General features: G+C 43.7%; 1 protein-coding gene across 12 annotated transcripts in view; it reads left to right on the top strand.

Moving 5' to 3' along the window:
• HERC1 (HECT and RLD domain containing E3 ubiquitin protein ligase family member 1) overlaps nucleotides 1–14594 on the top strand; it is a 253741-nt gene that overhangs the window by 192465 nt on the left and 46682 nt on the right. For all 12 annotated transcript variants that reach the window (XM_073619149.1, XM_073619158.1, XM_073619159.1 and 9 more), the window contains 7 exons: nucleotides 47–247; nucleotides 1675–1805; nucleotides 3782–3981; nucleotides 5965–6076; nucleotides 11131–11274; nucleotides 11434–11535; nucleotides 12991–13164. In XM_073619149.1, coding sequence (XP_073475250.1) covers nucleotides 47–247; nucleotides 1675–1805; nucleotides 3782–3981; nucleotides 5965–6076; nucleotides 11131–11274; nucleotides 11434–11535; nucleotides 12991–13164 — 1064 coding nt within the window. The remainder of the gene's footprint in view (nucleotides 1–46; nucleotides 248–1674; nucleotides 1806–3781; nucleotides 3982–5964; nucleotides 6077–11130; nucleotides 11275–11433; nucleotides 11536–12990; nucleotides 13165–14594) is intronic.

The following is a 14594-nucleotide window of genomic DNA, read 5'->3' as shown; positions in this document are numbered from 1 at the left end:
TTTTAATACTGTTACTATAATATAATTTGTGACCATTTTTCTTTAGGTGGAAAAGGACTTGTGGACACTCAGCCTCACTGGGTCTCCTGCATAGTGTGGCCTGAGCAGAGTCCTGGAGATGGATGGGCTAGTGACCAGCCAGAGTCTTTGTTGGTGGGTCGTGTTGATGGAACTTTGGGGCTAATTGAAGTGACAGATGCCATCAGCATGCGCCGCGTGGAACTGGAGCACTGTTACAGGAAAGAAGGTATGTAAAAATATGTACATTGAAAACTGCACTGAATAGGATAGTAAGATCACTTGGAGCTTTTGGGCACAGTAAGCCAGCATGTCCTGTTAAGGTGCGTTTCAACTACAGGCAAAGCAAGTAAAACACTGCAATTATTTTGAATGCAGCTGTATCTATTCAAGGGGAAAACTTAGCATTTGACTAGAATGTCCCTAAAGCTCTATTAACATTAGTGCATCTCCAATGTTGCACAATTCCCAGTGCGACTTTGGAGCAACTTTTAATGCGGCTTTGATCCGACTTTACATTCTCTGCACCAAATTTGCATAAAAATAGTGCAGGTACCTTTTTCAAAGTCGCTGCTACTTGCATCGATTTGAACGGGTGCAATTGAAAAGAATGGGTTGTGATTTGTCATGCGACTTTAATGTTCAAAGTCATATGATAAGTCGACAAGTGTGAATGGAGCTTAGAAGCTTGAATGTTGTGCATGAATAACCACTATACATCAGTTAAGGACTCTGTGCATAATTTCTGCTGTGCAGCTTGGCTAAAGTGAACATAGTAGGGCATATTTATAAAACCGCAAATGGGACATTTACCAAATGTTTACTGCAGATGAATCTTTCTGGTTTATAAGTTTTAATAAACAATGCATGAATAATCATTAGTGAATGTTTGATAACTCTCATATTCACTGCTTTATAAATATGTCTCTAAGACATTCTCTTTACTATACAATTCTCTTCTAATTATCAGCTTCGCTATGATGATCAGTATTGAAGTGATTGTAAAGGGAAAAAAATTTTTCAATAACAAACATGTTATACTTACCTGCTCTGTGCAATGGTTTTGCACAAAGCAGTCCCAATCCTCCTCTTCTCGGGTTCCTTGCCAGTCCTCCTGGCTCCTCCCTCCACCGAGTGACCCTATAATAAGCTTCAATGCATTAAAGTGATACTAAAGTCTCTGGGCAGCCCAAATCCTCCTCTTCTCGGGTCCCACTTTGGTGCTCTTGGCCCCACTCTCCTTTTGAGTGCCCCCACAGGGAGCGGCTTACTATGGGGGCACCCGAGCTACAGTCCCTGTGTCCATTCAGACATGTAGCCGCGACCCGGCCCTACCCCACCCCACCCCCTTTCTCTCATCATTGATTCACTGACTTTGACAGCAGCGGGAGCCAATGGCGCCATTCTGCTGTCTTAGCCAATGTGGAGGGGCGTCCCGGACAGCCAAGTCTCTCGTGCAACATCTCTTGATTAACCTTGGGTAAGTATTAGGGGGGATGCTGCACACAGAAGGCTTTTTATCTTATTGCATAGAATGCATTAAAATAAAAAGAAAACCTTTTTCAACCATTTTAAGGTAAAAAAAGCTTTCTGCCTTTACAACTCCTTTTATAGAATCTGATGTATGTGGTTTTTTGTTTTTATTTTTTTGTACAGTGGCTGTTACCTGCATTACTTGGTTTAGTGAAGACCGTCCTTTTGCTGTTGGTTTTGCTGATGGAAAGTTACTAATTGGACACAAGGAGCCAGAAGAGAAAGGAGGGATGGTTCTTATTGACGCACATAAGGTAAGATGTGCACTGTTGTCAATTAAAGTGGTATTAAACCCAAAAGCATTTATTACTTTGCAGCTTACCAATTCTTAGATGGAAAATCAGATTTTCCAAAAGAACAAACTCTTACAGATGTAGCAGGGATGAGGGTGCCCCTGTACTCCTTCATCCAGAGTGGGGGCACTGTAATATAGGATGTGTTACTGGCAGATCACCAAGTGAAAACAGAGGAAAAAAAGCCTAAAGAAGAAAACTAATGCTACCAACACATCTAAGGATTGGAAGCTGCAATATATTAAATTATTAGTTTTGGGTTTAATAATGCTTTAAGCTGGTCATACACTGTACAAATTTCCATAATTTGCTCAGTGAGTGGCCCAGTTGGAAATCCCTCAATTGAAAAATGGAAGGAGCCAGGTTCAAATTGTCAGCCAAAAAGCGGCTGCATCCAATCAGATTTAACAGCCGGCTGCAGTGGGAGATTTCTCCATACAGCACCAATAGAGGAACTTGCTATATTTTTTTTGTTGGCGTTCGGTCTGTAGGCTGAACAAAAAAAGGATTCCTATATGGCCAGCCTAAGATTTCTTTTTCTAATTAATCTAAACTGTGTTCTTTAGTTTACATGTAGAGGCTTCAATATTTACAAAGGTTTAGGTCTGCAACTAGCGATTATTTTCATAATCGATTAGTTGACCGATTATTGTTTCGATTAATTGGTTAATAACCTTAAAAAAAAAAAAAAAAATTGTATAATTTAGCTAATATGTACAGTTTTAAAAAAGAGATATTTAAGAATAAATTGCTTATCAGTGGTAAATATAAATAACCAACTATGTGGTTAGGGAGCAAAATATCTAATCCACTCTGAGAATAACAGACAGAAGAGATATATTGTATAAACTATTAGAGAAGAGATATACTGTATACTATTAAAGGGTGAATCTGGTAAATATCAGACTCAGAAATCAAATTTTTTTTTTTATTAAAAAACAAACGTCTTCCTTCAAAAAAAATTAAATTTTTAAGAACATTTGTTTGATTTTCTAATCGTTAGTGGGGTTCATTTTCAACCACAGTGATGGGAAAATTTGGAAATAATAGAAAACTTCTATTAGGAATTTTCAGACAGTGTATGTGGTTTTTGCTCATAAATTACATTAATTTTAAAAACAGAATGTTAAAAACAAGTGAAAATTTCAAACAACATTCCTTCATTCAGCGAATATACAAAGATTTTTAGTATGAATATTCTCGTCTGAAAATTGATCCGTGTGGCCAGCATAAGGCTCCATACACACCTATGCAGGTTGCATAGGTTTGTATTGATCTGTTTCTGCAGTGCTTTTTGCTGTGCATTTTGATTTTTGTGCATGTGATTTTGCTGTGATTTGCGTTTTCGCATTTTTTTTTTGGGCCAATTTGTTGGGCAGATTAAAAAACACAAATTGCTGCAAAAACGCATTACATGCTTTTCTGCAGCTTCTCCATTGAAGTATATTGAACCAAAAAAGCACCATTTTGAGTTTAAAAAAAGTCCCTGACCCTTTCCAAACATGCAGCGGCTGAAAAAAGCATAGATGTAAACGGGTCCCATAGGAAACCATGTAAATGAACTTTAGTGGGTTTCTGCAAAAAGCACCAAAAAACACATAGATGTGAATTAGGTCTAAGACGTTTAGTAACAATGGGGTTAAACTAAAATTAGCCCTTTATAGTACAAAAAAAGCAGATAATCATTACTGTAAGGGGTTAATATTTTTTACTGTAGAACTGTGAAAGTAATATTTACAGTAGCGATTATTTGCTCTTTTTGTAAAGGGCTCATTTTAGTTTTCTTAACCCCATTATGTTACTGGCCGATTAATCGATTATGAAAATAGTAATCGATTAATTTCATAATCGATTAGTTGCCGATTAGTTTCAGCCCTACAAAGGTTCATATGTGCCATGACACCATCAATGCAATAAATTAAATTCTTGTTTTTTAGGAGATGTTTGTGAGTGTAAAATGGGATCCAGCAGGTGAACTGCTACTTACCTGTGCCAAAGAGGACACTGTTAAGATATGGGGAAACACAGGTGGCAGCTGGAAAACCCTCTACAGCCTCCCACACCCATCATATGTCAACACAATAGCCTGGTGTGTGTTGCCTGGGAAAGCTGACAGCCCACAGCTCATGCTTGGAACGTGAGTGTCTTTTGCACTTCTTATTCATGTTTACATGCATTACTAGTATAGATCTCTTGAGCCTTCCACTGACTTCTGAAAGAATCAATTAAATTTAAATGGCTGACTTTTGCATGTGTTAGTGACCTGCTTTTTTAATATCTATCCAAATTATGTTTGCATGGTCTTAAAATAAATATTACATAGAAAGCACTGTGAAGGCTGCTTTAAAGTATAAGGTCACTGTGACACTCAACCAGGACAGGGGCTTTTGGAGAGGACTGCAGGGTGGCCTCTTGCCTACTGACTATGAGCCCTGGCTTTTAAGGTAACACTACTCCTTTGGGGGGGGGGTGTGCCTTGGGGACCCTTAAAGTGGTCTTGCTTCAGATTCACGTTCATGTCTTCCCAAAACACATAGACTCTGAAATGGAGGACCCAGATACATTTTGAGGGCCTCTATTCCCAAACTAACAATAACTGCTTTAGATTGTGATACTCAGAGCAGATGTTAATACCAGCTCAAAGCAACCTGATTCTGGGGTCTCCTGATGTAATCTATTCAAGGTGTTAAGTTAAAGCGGTTGTAGACCGAGGAAAAAAAAAAAACTGTAAGACAAAGGCATAATGTGCTAGTTTGCATCGCATACTAGCATATTATGAATGACTCACTTTAGAAGGAAGCCCTCTCAGCAGCACCCAGTCCCCGCTGAGAAGGCTGACATCTTCTCCTGTCCTTTCTTCTGGGATCGCGGGCTCCAGCGTTGTGAGTGGCCGGTGTCATAATGATGCCACTCCCGCGCAAGTACGCCGGAGCCCTCGGTTTCGCCAAAAAGCTCTGAAGTTCTGGCATGGTATGCCAAACCCTCAGAGCGCTCGCGCCGCTGATGTCAGTGGCTGTATGCAGGGTGAATATCTCCTAGACCATGCAGGATAAGAAGATATTAATTTTACCTTATTATAGGCTTACCTGTAGGTAAAAATAACAAAGCTGGATTTACAACTGTTTTAAGTGTCTTTGTCCCCTTGTGTGCCGCCTATGTGTGCATCCCCATTGTTAATTGAGTCACCTATTGTTTCTGTCTGCCTGATTGGAGATGAGATCAATATTGTGACCACTATACCTTGTTATTGAACCATTTGTTGGATGTTATGTGTTTCTTTTGATTAGCTTACTTAGTTTATGTTTATGATTGCTGTTCCTTACCTCTGTTAATTATATTCCTGATTACAGTTTGTATTTTTAGGGTAATGTGTTCAGGCCCTACCTGGTCCTGTGTACTATATCAATTCTGTGTGAGATTTCAATAAAGTTAGTTCCAGTTCCAGAGCACCTAAGCTAGTGTCCTCTAGATCGTTGGGTGCTATGCATTATTCAGCTAGAATACCTGGTTCCTGGGTCCTGACTGGTGGAAGCTATATCTTGACGGAAGCACCCAAGCTGGGTGCTGGGCGGTTCGGTCACAGTCACTTATTCTTTTCTGCCCCTCTTCCGCAGACATGCTTAGCATAGCTTTACTTGCCTAAAGCAGTGCAGTCTGGAGAGCTTTATTATGGGGCTTGTGAGACACTGCACAGTCTGTGTAAACATTAGTAATCCTCGCACTGTGCAACAGCATGCTTGCTGTAGGCTCCATTCAACGTGCTAACCAGCCAACCTGTCAGACTGCCAATATGGTTTTACAAAGAAATTAATGGAGCCAGTGATGTACATGTGTCAATACAGCTGGGAGGAGTTGGATGACAGCATCTTATAGGTATAGTATAAGCTATGCTCTGCCTCCTGGGGTAAGGTCAAAATAGATAGGTGCACATATTCCTCAATTTGCTTGTAAATATAAAAGGATATTTTTTCTTTGATTTTAGCTAAATTGAGTTCTGTTTTTAGGCCTGATACTAAGCCTGAATTCAGCCATTACAGCTATACACTACCTTGCTGAAACTAGCTCTTTGATTTAAAGACAACAGCAATATTTATTTTTTACATATTGTGTTCGATTTTAGGGGGTGTCAGAATGGTTTGGTATGTGTATGGACCGTTCCACAAGCCTCTTTAGAAACCGTTCAGTTCAAATCGGCATCACAAGAAGGATGGAGGGAACACTCATCTTGTAAGGTAAGTGAATACACTGCTAGATAGTCATGCAGAATAGACAAGTCTATTGGCTTTTATGCCTTCTGAGTGCTATTATTGCTAAAAAGCCATGCTTTAAACTTGTTTCATTCTGTAAATCGTATAACTGGAGTTAAAGCCCAAATCCAGGCACTTAAAAATTTTTTAAAAACAAACAAAAATTTCCAGCTCACTTACCAGCTAGCCTGCAACAAAACCAAATTGACCCTGTCTACCAGTTTACGTTAAAAACAAGGGGTTTAGTCGCACACATTTGAAAACATGTGTAAGCCGCAGTGGCCACGTCACAGCACCCCAGTGTACTGTAATTATATTGGGGTGCTGTGGAGCACATGCTGTATGTAGCAGTGGATAGAATAAGATAAGGCCCTAAGGAACCTATTTACTGCTATATATGTGCTCCAACTGGTAAGCTGGTAAGTGATCTGGGAATTTTTGTTTGTTTTTGATGTGCATTGCCCTTCCTTGTGCTCTTTGCTGCAAAGGCTAGTTATAGGTTGGGGTGGTTGCCATTTGTTTGCACAGCTAAAAAAGTATCCCTTGCAATGGGGCTATGCCTGCACTACAAGCAGAAGCCGGTACGGGGGGGGGCGGATGCCCTGGGTGGTACAATTTATTGTGGGGGGGGGTGCAGTGAAGTGTCCTGTCCTTCTAAAACAGCCGTTGCTAGTTTGCTGGGAACGCGGTTTTCCCCAGCAACCAGTGACGCTGCGTGCGCCCGCCCCCTGCTCCTCATCGCAGGTCTCGGAGTTGAGAGAAGACCAGCTCGCACTCACAGGCCGCGAGTAGGGGCGTGACGTCACGTGCGCACCCCGCGCCCTGCCCCTCTGTTACTCGCGGTTCCCGGGTCCTGGCTCTCCATATCTCGCAGCTTCCGCACCTTCAGTATTTCAGTTGTGCCCTCCTGCATTCAAGGTATGTGGGCCAACTAGTGATCACTAATGGGCATATTTTAATTGTGCACACTGCTGGGCATATTTTGTTAAAGGTCACGCTGATGGGCACCTTTTTTTATGTTAAGGGGCACTCTGATGGACAAATTTTATTTTAAGGGGCACGCTGATGGGTATATTTTTAATGTGTAAACTGATGGGCATATTTTCTTAAGGGGCACACTGATGGACACATTTTGTTGTGTCCATCAGAGTGCCCCTTAACATAAAATGTGCCCGTCAGCGTTCACATTAAAATAAAATGTGCCCATCAGCGTGACCCTTATTTTATGTTAAGGGGCACTCTGATGGGCATATTTTATTTTAAGAACAACACTGATGGGCACATTTTATTTTAAGAGCAACACTGATGGGCACATTTTGTATTAAGGGGCACTCTGATGGGCAGATTTTACGTTAAGGGGCACGTTTTGTGCCCATCAGGGTGCCCCTTAACATACAATTTGCCCATCAGAGTGCCCCTTAATATAAAATGTGCCCATGAGCAAATTTTATGTTGAGGGACATGCTGTTGGACATATTTTATGTTAAGGAGCACTCTGATGGGTACATTTTATGTTAAGGGGCACTCTGATGGGCAAATTTTATGTTAAGGGGCACGTTTTGTTGTGCCCATCAGGGTGCCCCTTAACATAAAATGTGCCCATCAGCGTGACCCTTATTTTATGTTAAGGGGCACGCTGATGGGCACATTTTATGTTAAGGGGGACTCTGATGGGGACATCTGATGTAAGGAGGCACTCTGACTGGAATGCCTGATGTAAAGGTGCACTGTGATGGGGACACCTGATGTAAATAGGCACTGTAATGGGGACCCCTGATGTAAAGGGGTGCTGTGATGGGGACCCCTGATGTAAAGGGGCGCTGTGATGGGGACCCCTGATGTAAAGGGGTGCTGTGATGTGGACACCTGATGTAAATGAGCGTTGTGATGGGGACACCTGATGTAAAGGGGCACTGTGATGGGGACACCTGATGTAAATGAGCTCCCACCGGGATCAGTGGAGCAGAGAGCGCAGCGTGATGGGGGGAGTAGAGAGCGCAGCTTGAGCCGCAACCTAGAGGAGCCGAGGAGGAGGGACTAAGCTCTGCAACGTGCAAGACCTCAAGTAAGCCCATACTATTAATACATTAAGTATATTCTTGGCCTTGTCCCAGCACTGACTACAAGGGTTAGTTGCTCATTTTGGTCTAGGGCAGTGGTTCTCAACCTGGGGGTCGGGACCCCCTCAGGGGTCGATTGATGATTTGCCAGGGGTCACCGAATCCTGTGCTGTTCCTGAAGCCCGCACTGCTCTCTCAGGCTTTTTTGCGGCCGCCCAGCAGGGCTGTCCCTGGAGTCTTTGGCCGCCCAGCTGGGCTGTACCTGGAGCCCGCGGCTGCCCAGTCAGCCTCTTCGCAGCCACCCATTCAGCTCACAGCATGGCTGGGGGGGGCAGAGACTAGAGGTCAGCTGACTGGTGAGGAATGTGAAGTGAGAGGGGCTGGAGGAGACCCTATCTCCTGATTTTGGAATAGGTGTCACTGCTAGGAGACACCACAAAGTTGGAGACACAGTGAAACCGGAGACACCGTAACACAACCTGTGATTATAGTTGCCATTAAAAGTCCCCACTACAGTTCTCAGTTCAGCAGATGACCTTGATCAAGAGAGCACCTAAGTTTGCTCATCACAACTCCCCCCAGCATTGCCAGAGAAAAGAGAAAATTCATGGAAGGGAGAAGAAAAGAGGGGGAGGAACAAAGAAAAAGGGAGAGAAAGAATAAGCGAAAGAACAAGAAAAACAGCTAGAGAGAGGGATAGTAAGAAAAAACAAGAAATTAGAATAGAGAGATAAAAGGGAAATAAAAAATGTAAAATGTACCATAAGGGGTTTTAATACTGTACGAGTGGAAGGGACTCAGGGAGCGCTAAATGTCCGTGGGTTAGGGGTGCAAATTACTTGTCTTGCCTTGGGTGCTGACAACCCACGCTATGAAAATAATTTTACTGTTAGGGGTCCCCACAACTTGGGAAATTTTATCAAGGGGTCACGACACTAGAAAGGTTGAGAACCACTGGTCTAGGGGAACAAAAAAAAAAAAAAAAAAAAAAAGACGATTTACTTGCCTAATACTCCACTTCTCCATGCAGCTACACTGGTCCCCACAGCTTCTTCTTCCCCAAGCTCCAGTGGTCTAGGGTTCTGGCATCATCCAGATCAAAGCAGGGTCTGTAGCCCTGCATTGGACAGGATGATGAGAGGGTAAGCCCACCGCTGGAACGTGGGGTAGCGCCATCTACTGGGGGAAAGGGGAGGATCAGGTAAGTAAAACTATTTATCCCATAGACAAAACAAGCAATTAACCCTTGCAGTATAGGCTCAGGATCACTGCAAGGGATCATTTTGCATTTTCTTAGGCTACATTCACACCTGAGCATTTTCAGCTCGTAAAACGCTCATATCAAAAGTTCCAAAACGCCCAACAAGAAAAATCCCATTCATTTAAATGGCCCTTGTTCAATACATAAGCTTCTTTTTGGGCAGATTACAGACGTTTTTCTGCTTTTTTACATCAGTGATCTTTGACCTGTACGAAATCGTGTGACTTTCCACCTGAAAAGATACGCTCAGGTGTGAATGCAGCCTTATGCCCCATACACACGGTCGGATATTGATCAGACATTCCGACAACAAAATCCTAGGATTTTTTCCGACGGATGTTGGCTCAAACTTGTCCTGCATACACACGGTCACACAAAGTTGACGGAAAATCCGATCGTTCTGAACGCAGTGACGTAAAACACGTACGTTGGGACTATAAATGGGGCAGTAGCCAATAGCTTTGATCTCTTTATTTATTCTGAGCATGCGTGGCACTTTGTGCGTCGGATTTGTGTACACACGATCGGAAATTCCGACAACGGATTTTGTTGTCGGAAAATTTTATAGCAAGATCTCAAACTTTGTGTGTCGGAAAATCCGATGGAAAATGTGTGACGGAGCCTTCACACGGTCGAAATTTACGACAACAAGGTCCTATCACACATTTTCCGTAAGAAAATCCGACCGTGTGTACGGGGCATTAGAGTTGGCCTTTTGTTGTCCATATGGGATTTTTCAGACCATTTTGGCTGGCCTCTCTCTACAAAAACATGCAAAATGCTGTTGTGATGTCAGCAACACCCGCCATCACTGCTTATCCCCTTCCCATTTAGAGCCCTTGCACACTGGGGCGGGGGGCGGCGTCGGCGGTAAAACGCCGCTATTATTAGCGGCGTTTTACCGTCGGTATGCGGCTGCTAGCGGGGCGGTTTTACCCCCCCCCCCCCCCCGCTAGCGGCCAAGAAAGGGTTAAATACCACCGCAAATCCCCTTCCCATTTAGAGCCCTTGCACACTGGGGCGGGGGGCGGCGTCGGCGGTAAAACGCCGCTATTATTAGCGGCGTTTTACCGTCGGTATGCGGCTGCTAGCGGGGCGGTTTTACCCCCCCCCCCGCTAGCGGCCGAGAAAGGGTTAAATACCACCGCAAAGCGCCTCTGCAGAGGCGCTTTGCCGGCGGTATAGCCGTGCCGTCCCATTGATTTCAATGGGTAGGAGCGGTAAGGGAGCGCTATACACACCGCTCCTTCACCGCTCCGAAGATGCTGCTGGCAGGACTTTTTTTACCGTCCTGCCAGCGCATCGCTCCAGTGTGCAAGCCCTCGGGGCTTTCACACTGGAATGAAAGCAGCGGCACTTTCGGGGCGGTTTGCAGGCGCTATTATTAGCGCAATAGCGCCTGCAAACCGCCCCAGTGTGCAAGGGCTCTAACATGAACAGAAAAAATTGACTGAGGTAATTGTCACTGTTCATCAAACACATGGGCTTCGCAGCAACTGAAGGAGATATGATCATGTCTGCCTGGCCAAAATTTCTCCTGCATATGTGGGCACCCTTAACATTTTAGCTTATTTTTTGTACACTTGTTTGCTGCTTGATTACTGTATGTCTCCTTAAATCAGCTTTATTTAAATGACCAGCCAACAGAGCTTTTATCAGTACCTGTGGTCTCAAGTTTGCTGCAAATCTGATTTCCGCCTTATTCTTTTCGATTTTAGGAGTTTAAGAAACCAGAGGATGCCCGATGTGTGTATAAGTTACGGGGGCACATAACACCAGTACGGACAGTAGCTTTCAGCCCTGATGGTCTAGCGATTGTGTCTGGTGGACTTGGTGGCTTAATGAATATTTGGTCTTTAAGGGTACGAATATGTTTTTTTATTTGAAGCCAATAGCTGGCTGACTCACATTATATACTGTACACTTATAACATGCCACGTCTGAAATCTTTGCAGCTCACTATTGCTATCTGCACTACTGAATGTGCTAATAATGCTATCCTTTTTTCTTCTTTGGTTTAGGATGGCTGTGTCTTACAGTCTGTAGTTACTGGTTCTGGAGCTGTTACTACCACAGTTTGGATTCCGGATGTTGGAGTTGCTGCTTGTTCAAACCGCTCAAAGGTAACCTGTTCCTCCATTGCATATGGGTAATAATCAACTACACAGTATCCTAATGGGTCATAGGTAGATTATTAGGTAGATAAAATAAAGCCGGCCACTCAATCTTTTGTAATAAATAAGTTTATTAATCCAGGTATGGTACAAAATAATACAGGGTTTACGCGTTTCGGCGTGTAGCCTTACTCATAGCTAAAATATGTAGATTGTTGTTTAGTCACTGTAAGCTACATTCACACAGGTGATTTAGGCCTGTGTGAATTTCAGCGGCAGGAATCTTCTGATTCTGCTGCAGCTGTGAATGGCTAGGTGCGGCCGCCAGCCCCATTCACTATGACAGGTCACTGGCAGCCCCAGCTAGTCGCTGCTGTCCACACAGCCAGCAATTTCCAGCGTTGATCGCTGCTGGACACACACAAAGTGTGTGATGGGGGGGTATAAATACATAAGTGGTCTATATAGTAAACGTGGTGTTGAGTTATTCACTTTCAGGTCATTACAGTGGACAGGGAGCACATTTTATGTCTGGAAGAAAAAATTATTTAAAGAGGAAGTAAACTTGTTTTTCATTGAAATGGCTGACAGGCAGGGTATTTATGACAGAAGAGTCCCTATTGGTCTCTTATGCCATAAATGCATCATTCTGTCTGTAAGCCGTCATGTTCACTGAGCCACGCATGTGCAGCTCAGCCAACATTTATGGCCCTGATCCGAGCCGTGGTGATGTGACCCCCGTGTGCATGTGCAGAAGTGGCGTCATCGCAGCTTATTTAGTGGCTGAAGGCACAGGAACCGGAAGAAAGACTGGGCAAAGATGGAAGAGCCAGGGGCCTGCCAGATCGATGGGCACCAGTGTTGTGCTGGGAGGACACCATATGACAGGTAAGTCTGCCATAATTTACTGATATGCTGTGCATACTAGTACATTATGTCATAACCCACCTGGGAGGCCTCGAAAATAAAATAAAAATGCAGCGGACTTTACTTCCGCTTTAACCTCCACATACAGAAAGCCTTTTTCACGATATGAGCTGTGAAAATGTAGAATAGACTTTCTCAGGAACTAGTTCTGGCCAACTTGGTAGATTGTAGAAAATAAAAGCTGGATGCATTTCTAAATGCACAAAATATAATTAGCTGCTCGCATTTACAGGTAATAAGACCAGGTGTAATGATCCAGGGACTATCGCGTTGCCTGCTGGAGGATCTGGAAAGAATTTGGATCATCCTTTGTTTTTGTTTTGTTTTTTTTGCCTTCCTCTGGATCAACTATGGATATAGGATTGTGTATATGGAGTTTTTCTATTTGTTTTTTTGTTTTTTATTTTTCTATTTTTTTAAATGAATGGACTTGTTTCTCTTTTTTCAACCAATGTAACTATTCTGTGAATAACTGTAAATGGTTGTATTCTTATCAAACAATTGAAACATACTGGTTTATTTATTATACTTTTTTAGGATGTTCTAGTGGTGAACTGCACCCCCGAGTGGATATCCTCCAATCACATCTTGGCAACTTGCAGGACTGCACTAAAACAACAAGGCATAGTTGGCCTCAACATGGCACCTTGCATGCAGACCTTCTTAGAGCGCCTTCCTGTCATGCTCCAGGAGCAATATGCATATGAGAAGGTATTTACAATGATGATCTAATTGTACTGTATAGTGTATTCTGCTGAGATCCATTTTGTTATATATATATTTATGGTCGTGGCCCTAAGACCGAGACAGATGTGGATCACATAAACACGGGACAAGACTTACAACATAAATAGACTTGAGGTGTGGCTTTTGGTCGTCTGGTAGGTAAGCAAAAAAAGGGGCCATACCCAAGATAAGTAATTGATAATTGTGGAGGAGGATGTGCTGAGAAATGCTGTAAAAAGGGGAATGGGAGGGAGGGTATCCTGCACTGAAACCGACAGAGCAATGGCGAGCGGCCAGCTTAAATAACCACCAGGCGCCTCCCATAAATTCAGGCCACCATACTGGCCTCTTAATTTATGGTCGTGGCCCTAAGACCGAGACAGATGTGGATCACATTAATACGTGACAAGACTTGCAACATAAATAGACCTGAGGTGTGACTTTTGGTCGTCTAGTAGGTAAGCCAAGAAAAGGGGCCAAATAATAAGTAGGTAGGGAGTATATCCTTTTTGGTTCTAAGCTCATTGAGCAAGCTTGGAATAGGCTAGGGCCATCTCTACTTGAGGGTTCAGAATATATGTGGCAAAGCAGGTGGACTTTCATCTGCCTAGCTTCTTGATCACATGGCCTGGTACTCCATGCTAAGATGCTGCTGAGGCTGTGGCGATCCGGAAGGAATGTCTAGAATACCACCCGGAGTCTAAGCCTAAGTTGAGCAGTAGGACCCTAACATGTTTGATAAACTGACTGCCAGTCAGGGGGTTGACCGGAAAAGGCAGTAAGGGGCTGGAGTCTGGCTGGCTGGGTAGGTAAGAGAGCAGACGGTCAAGGATCGTTACTGGGCACCAGGCGTTGCTGGTCCTGAAGAAGTTGATATCTACTCCGGGTCTGGTTTGTTGTGCCTTGGAGACCGTAAGATGAAGGACATAATGGTTTGAGAAGCGAGTCCACAGTTGTCTGTACAGTACATGACTACTGGTAGTACCAGAGGTGAACTCGTTAGGTCGTAGGAAGCCGTAGAAAGGCCAGGTAGATGGCCGTCTGGATGACCAGGCTGGGCAAGAGCCCAGAGGGGGAACGTGTGAGGATTTCGGACATGCCCCTGAAGATAGCGCTTGTGATGTCTAAGCTTTTGCCGTTGGTAGCGGGCTGCTGCTTCTGAATTTCCCGCAGCAGGGCTTTCGCTGTATGGGCCGTGAACACAGATGACTCTCCGGGATTCTGTAAGGACGGGAAATACTGAATACCGGCTAGGTACAGCCTAATAGTGTTATGAGTGAGAGCCAGCTGTGTATGGCAATAAGATATGAAGGCTAGGACGTGAGTGACGTCGTCTGCTGTGGTTCCTGGACAAGCGTCCAGGAACCTGCAGTAGGTGTTCCAGGCCGTGCGGTAAGCCTTAAGTGTGTTGCTAG

This window comes from Aquarana catesbeiana, linkage group LG03, assembly GCF_042186555.1.
Source record: "Aquarana catesbeiana isolate 2022-GZ linkage group LG03, ASM4218655v1, whole genome shotgun sequence".
Taxonomy (NCBI): domain Eukaryota; kingdom Metazoa; phylum Chordata; class Amphibia; order Anura; family Ranidae; genus Aquarana; species Aquarana catesbeiana.
This window is presented reverse-complemented; position numbering and strand designations above follow the sequence as displayed.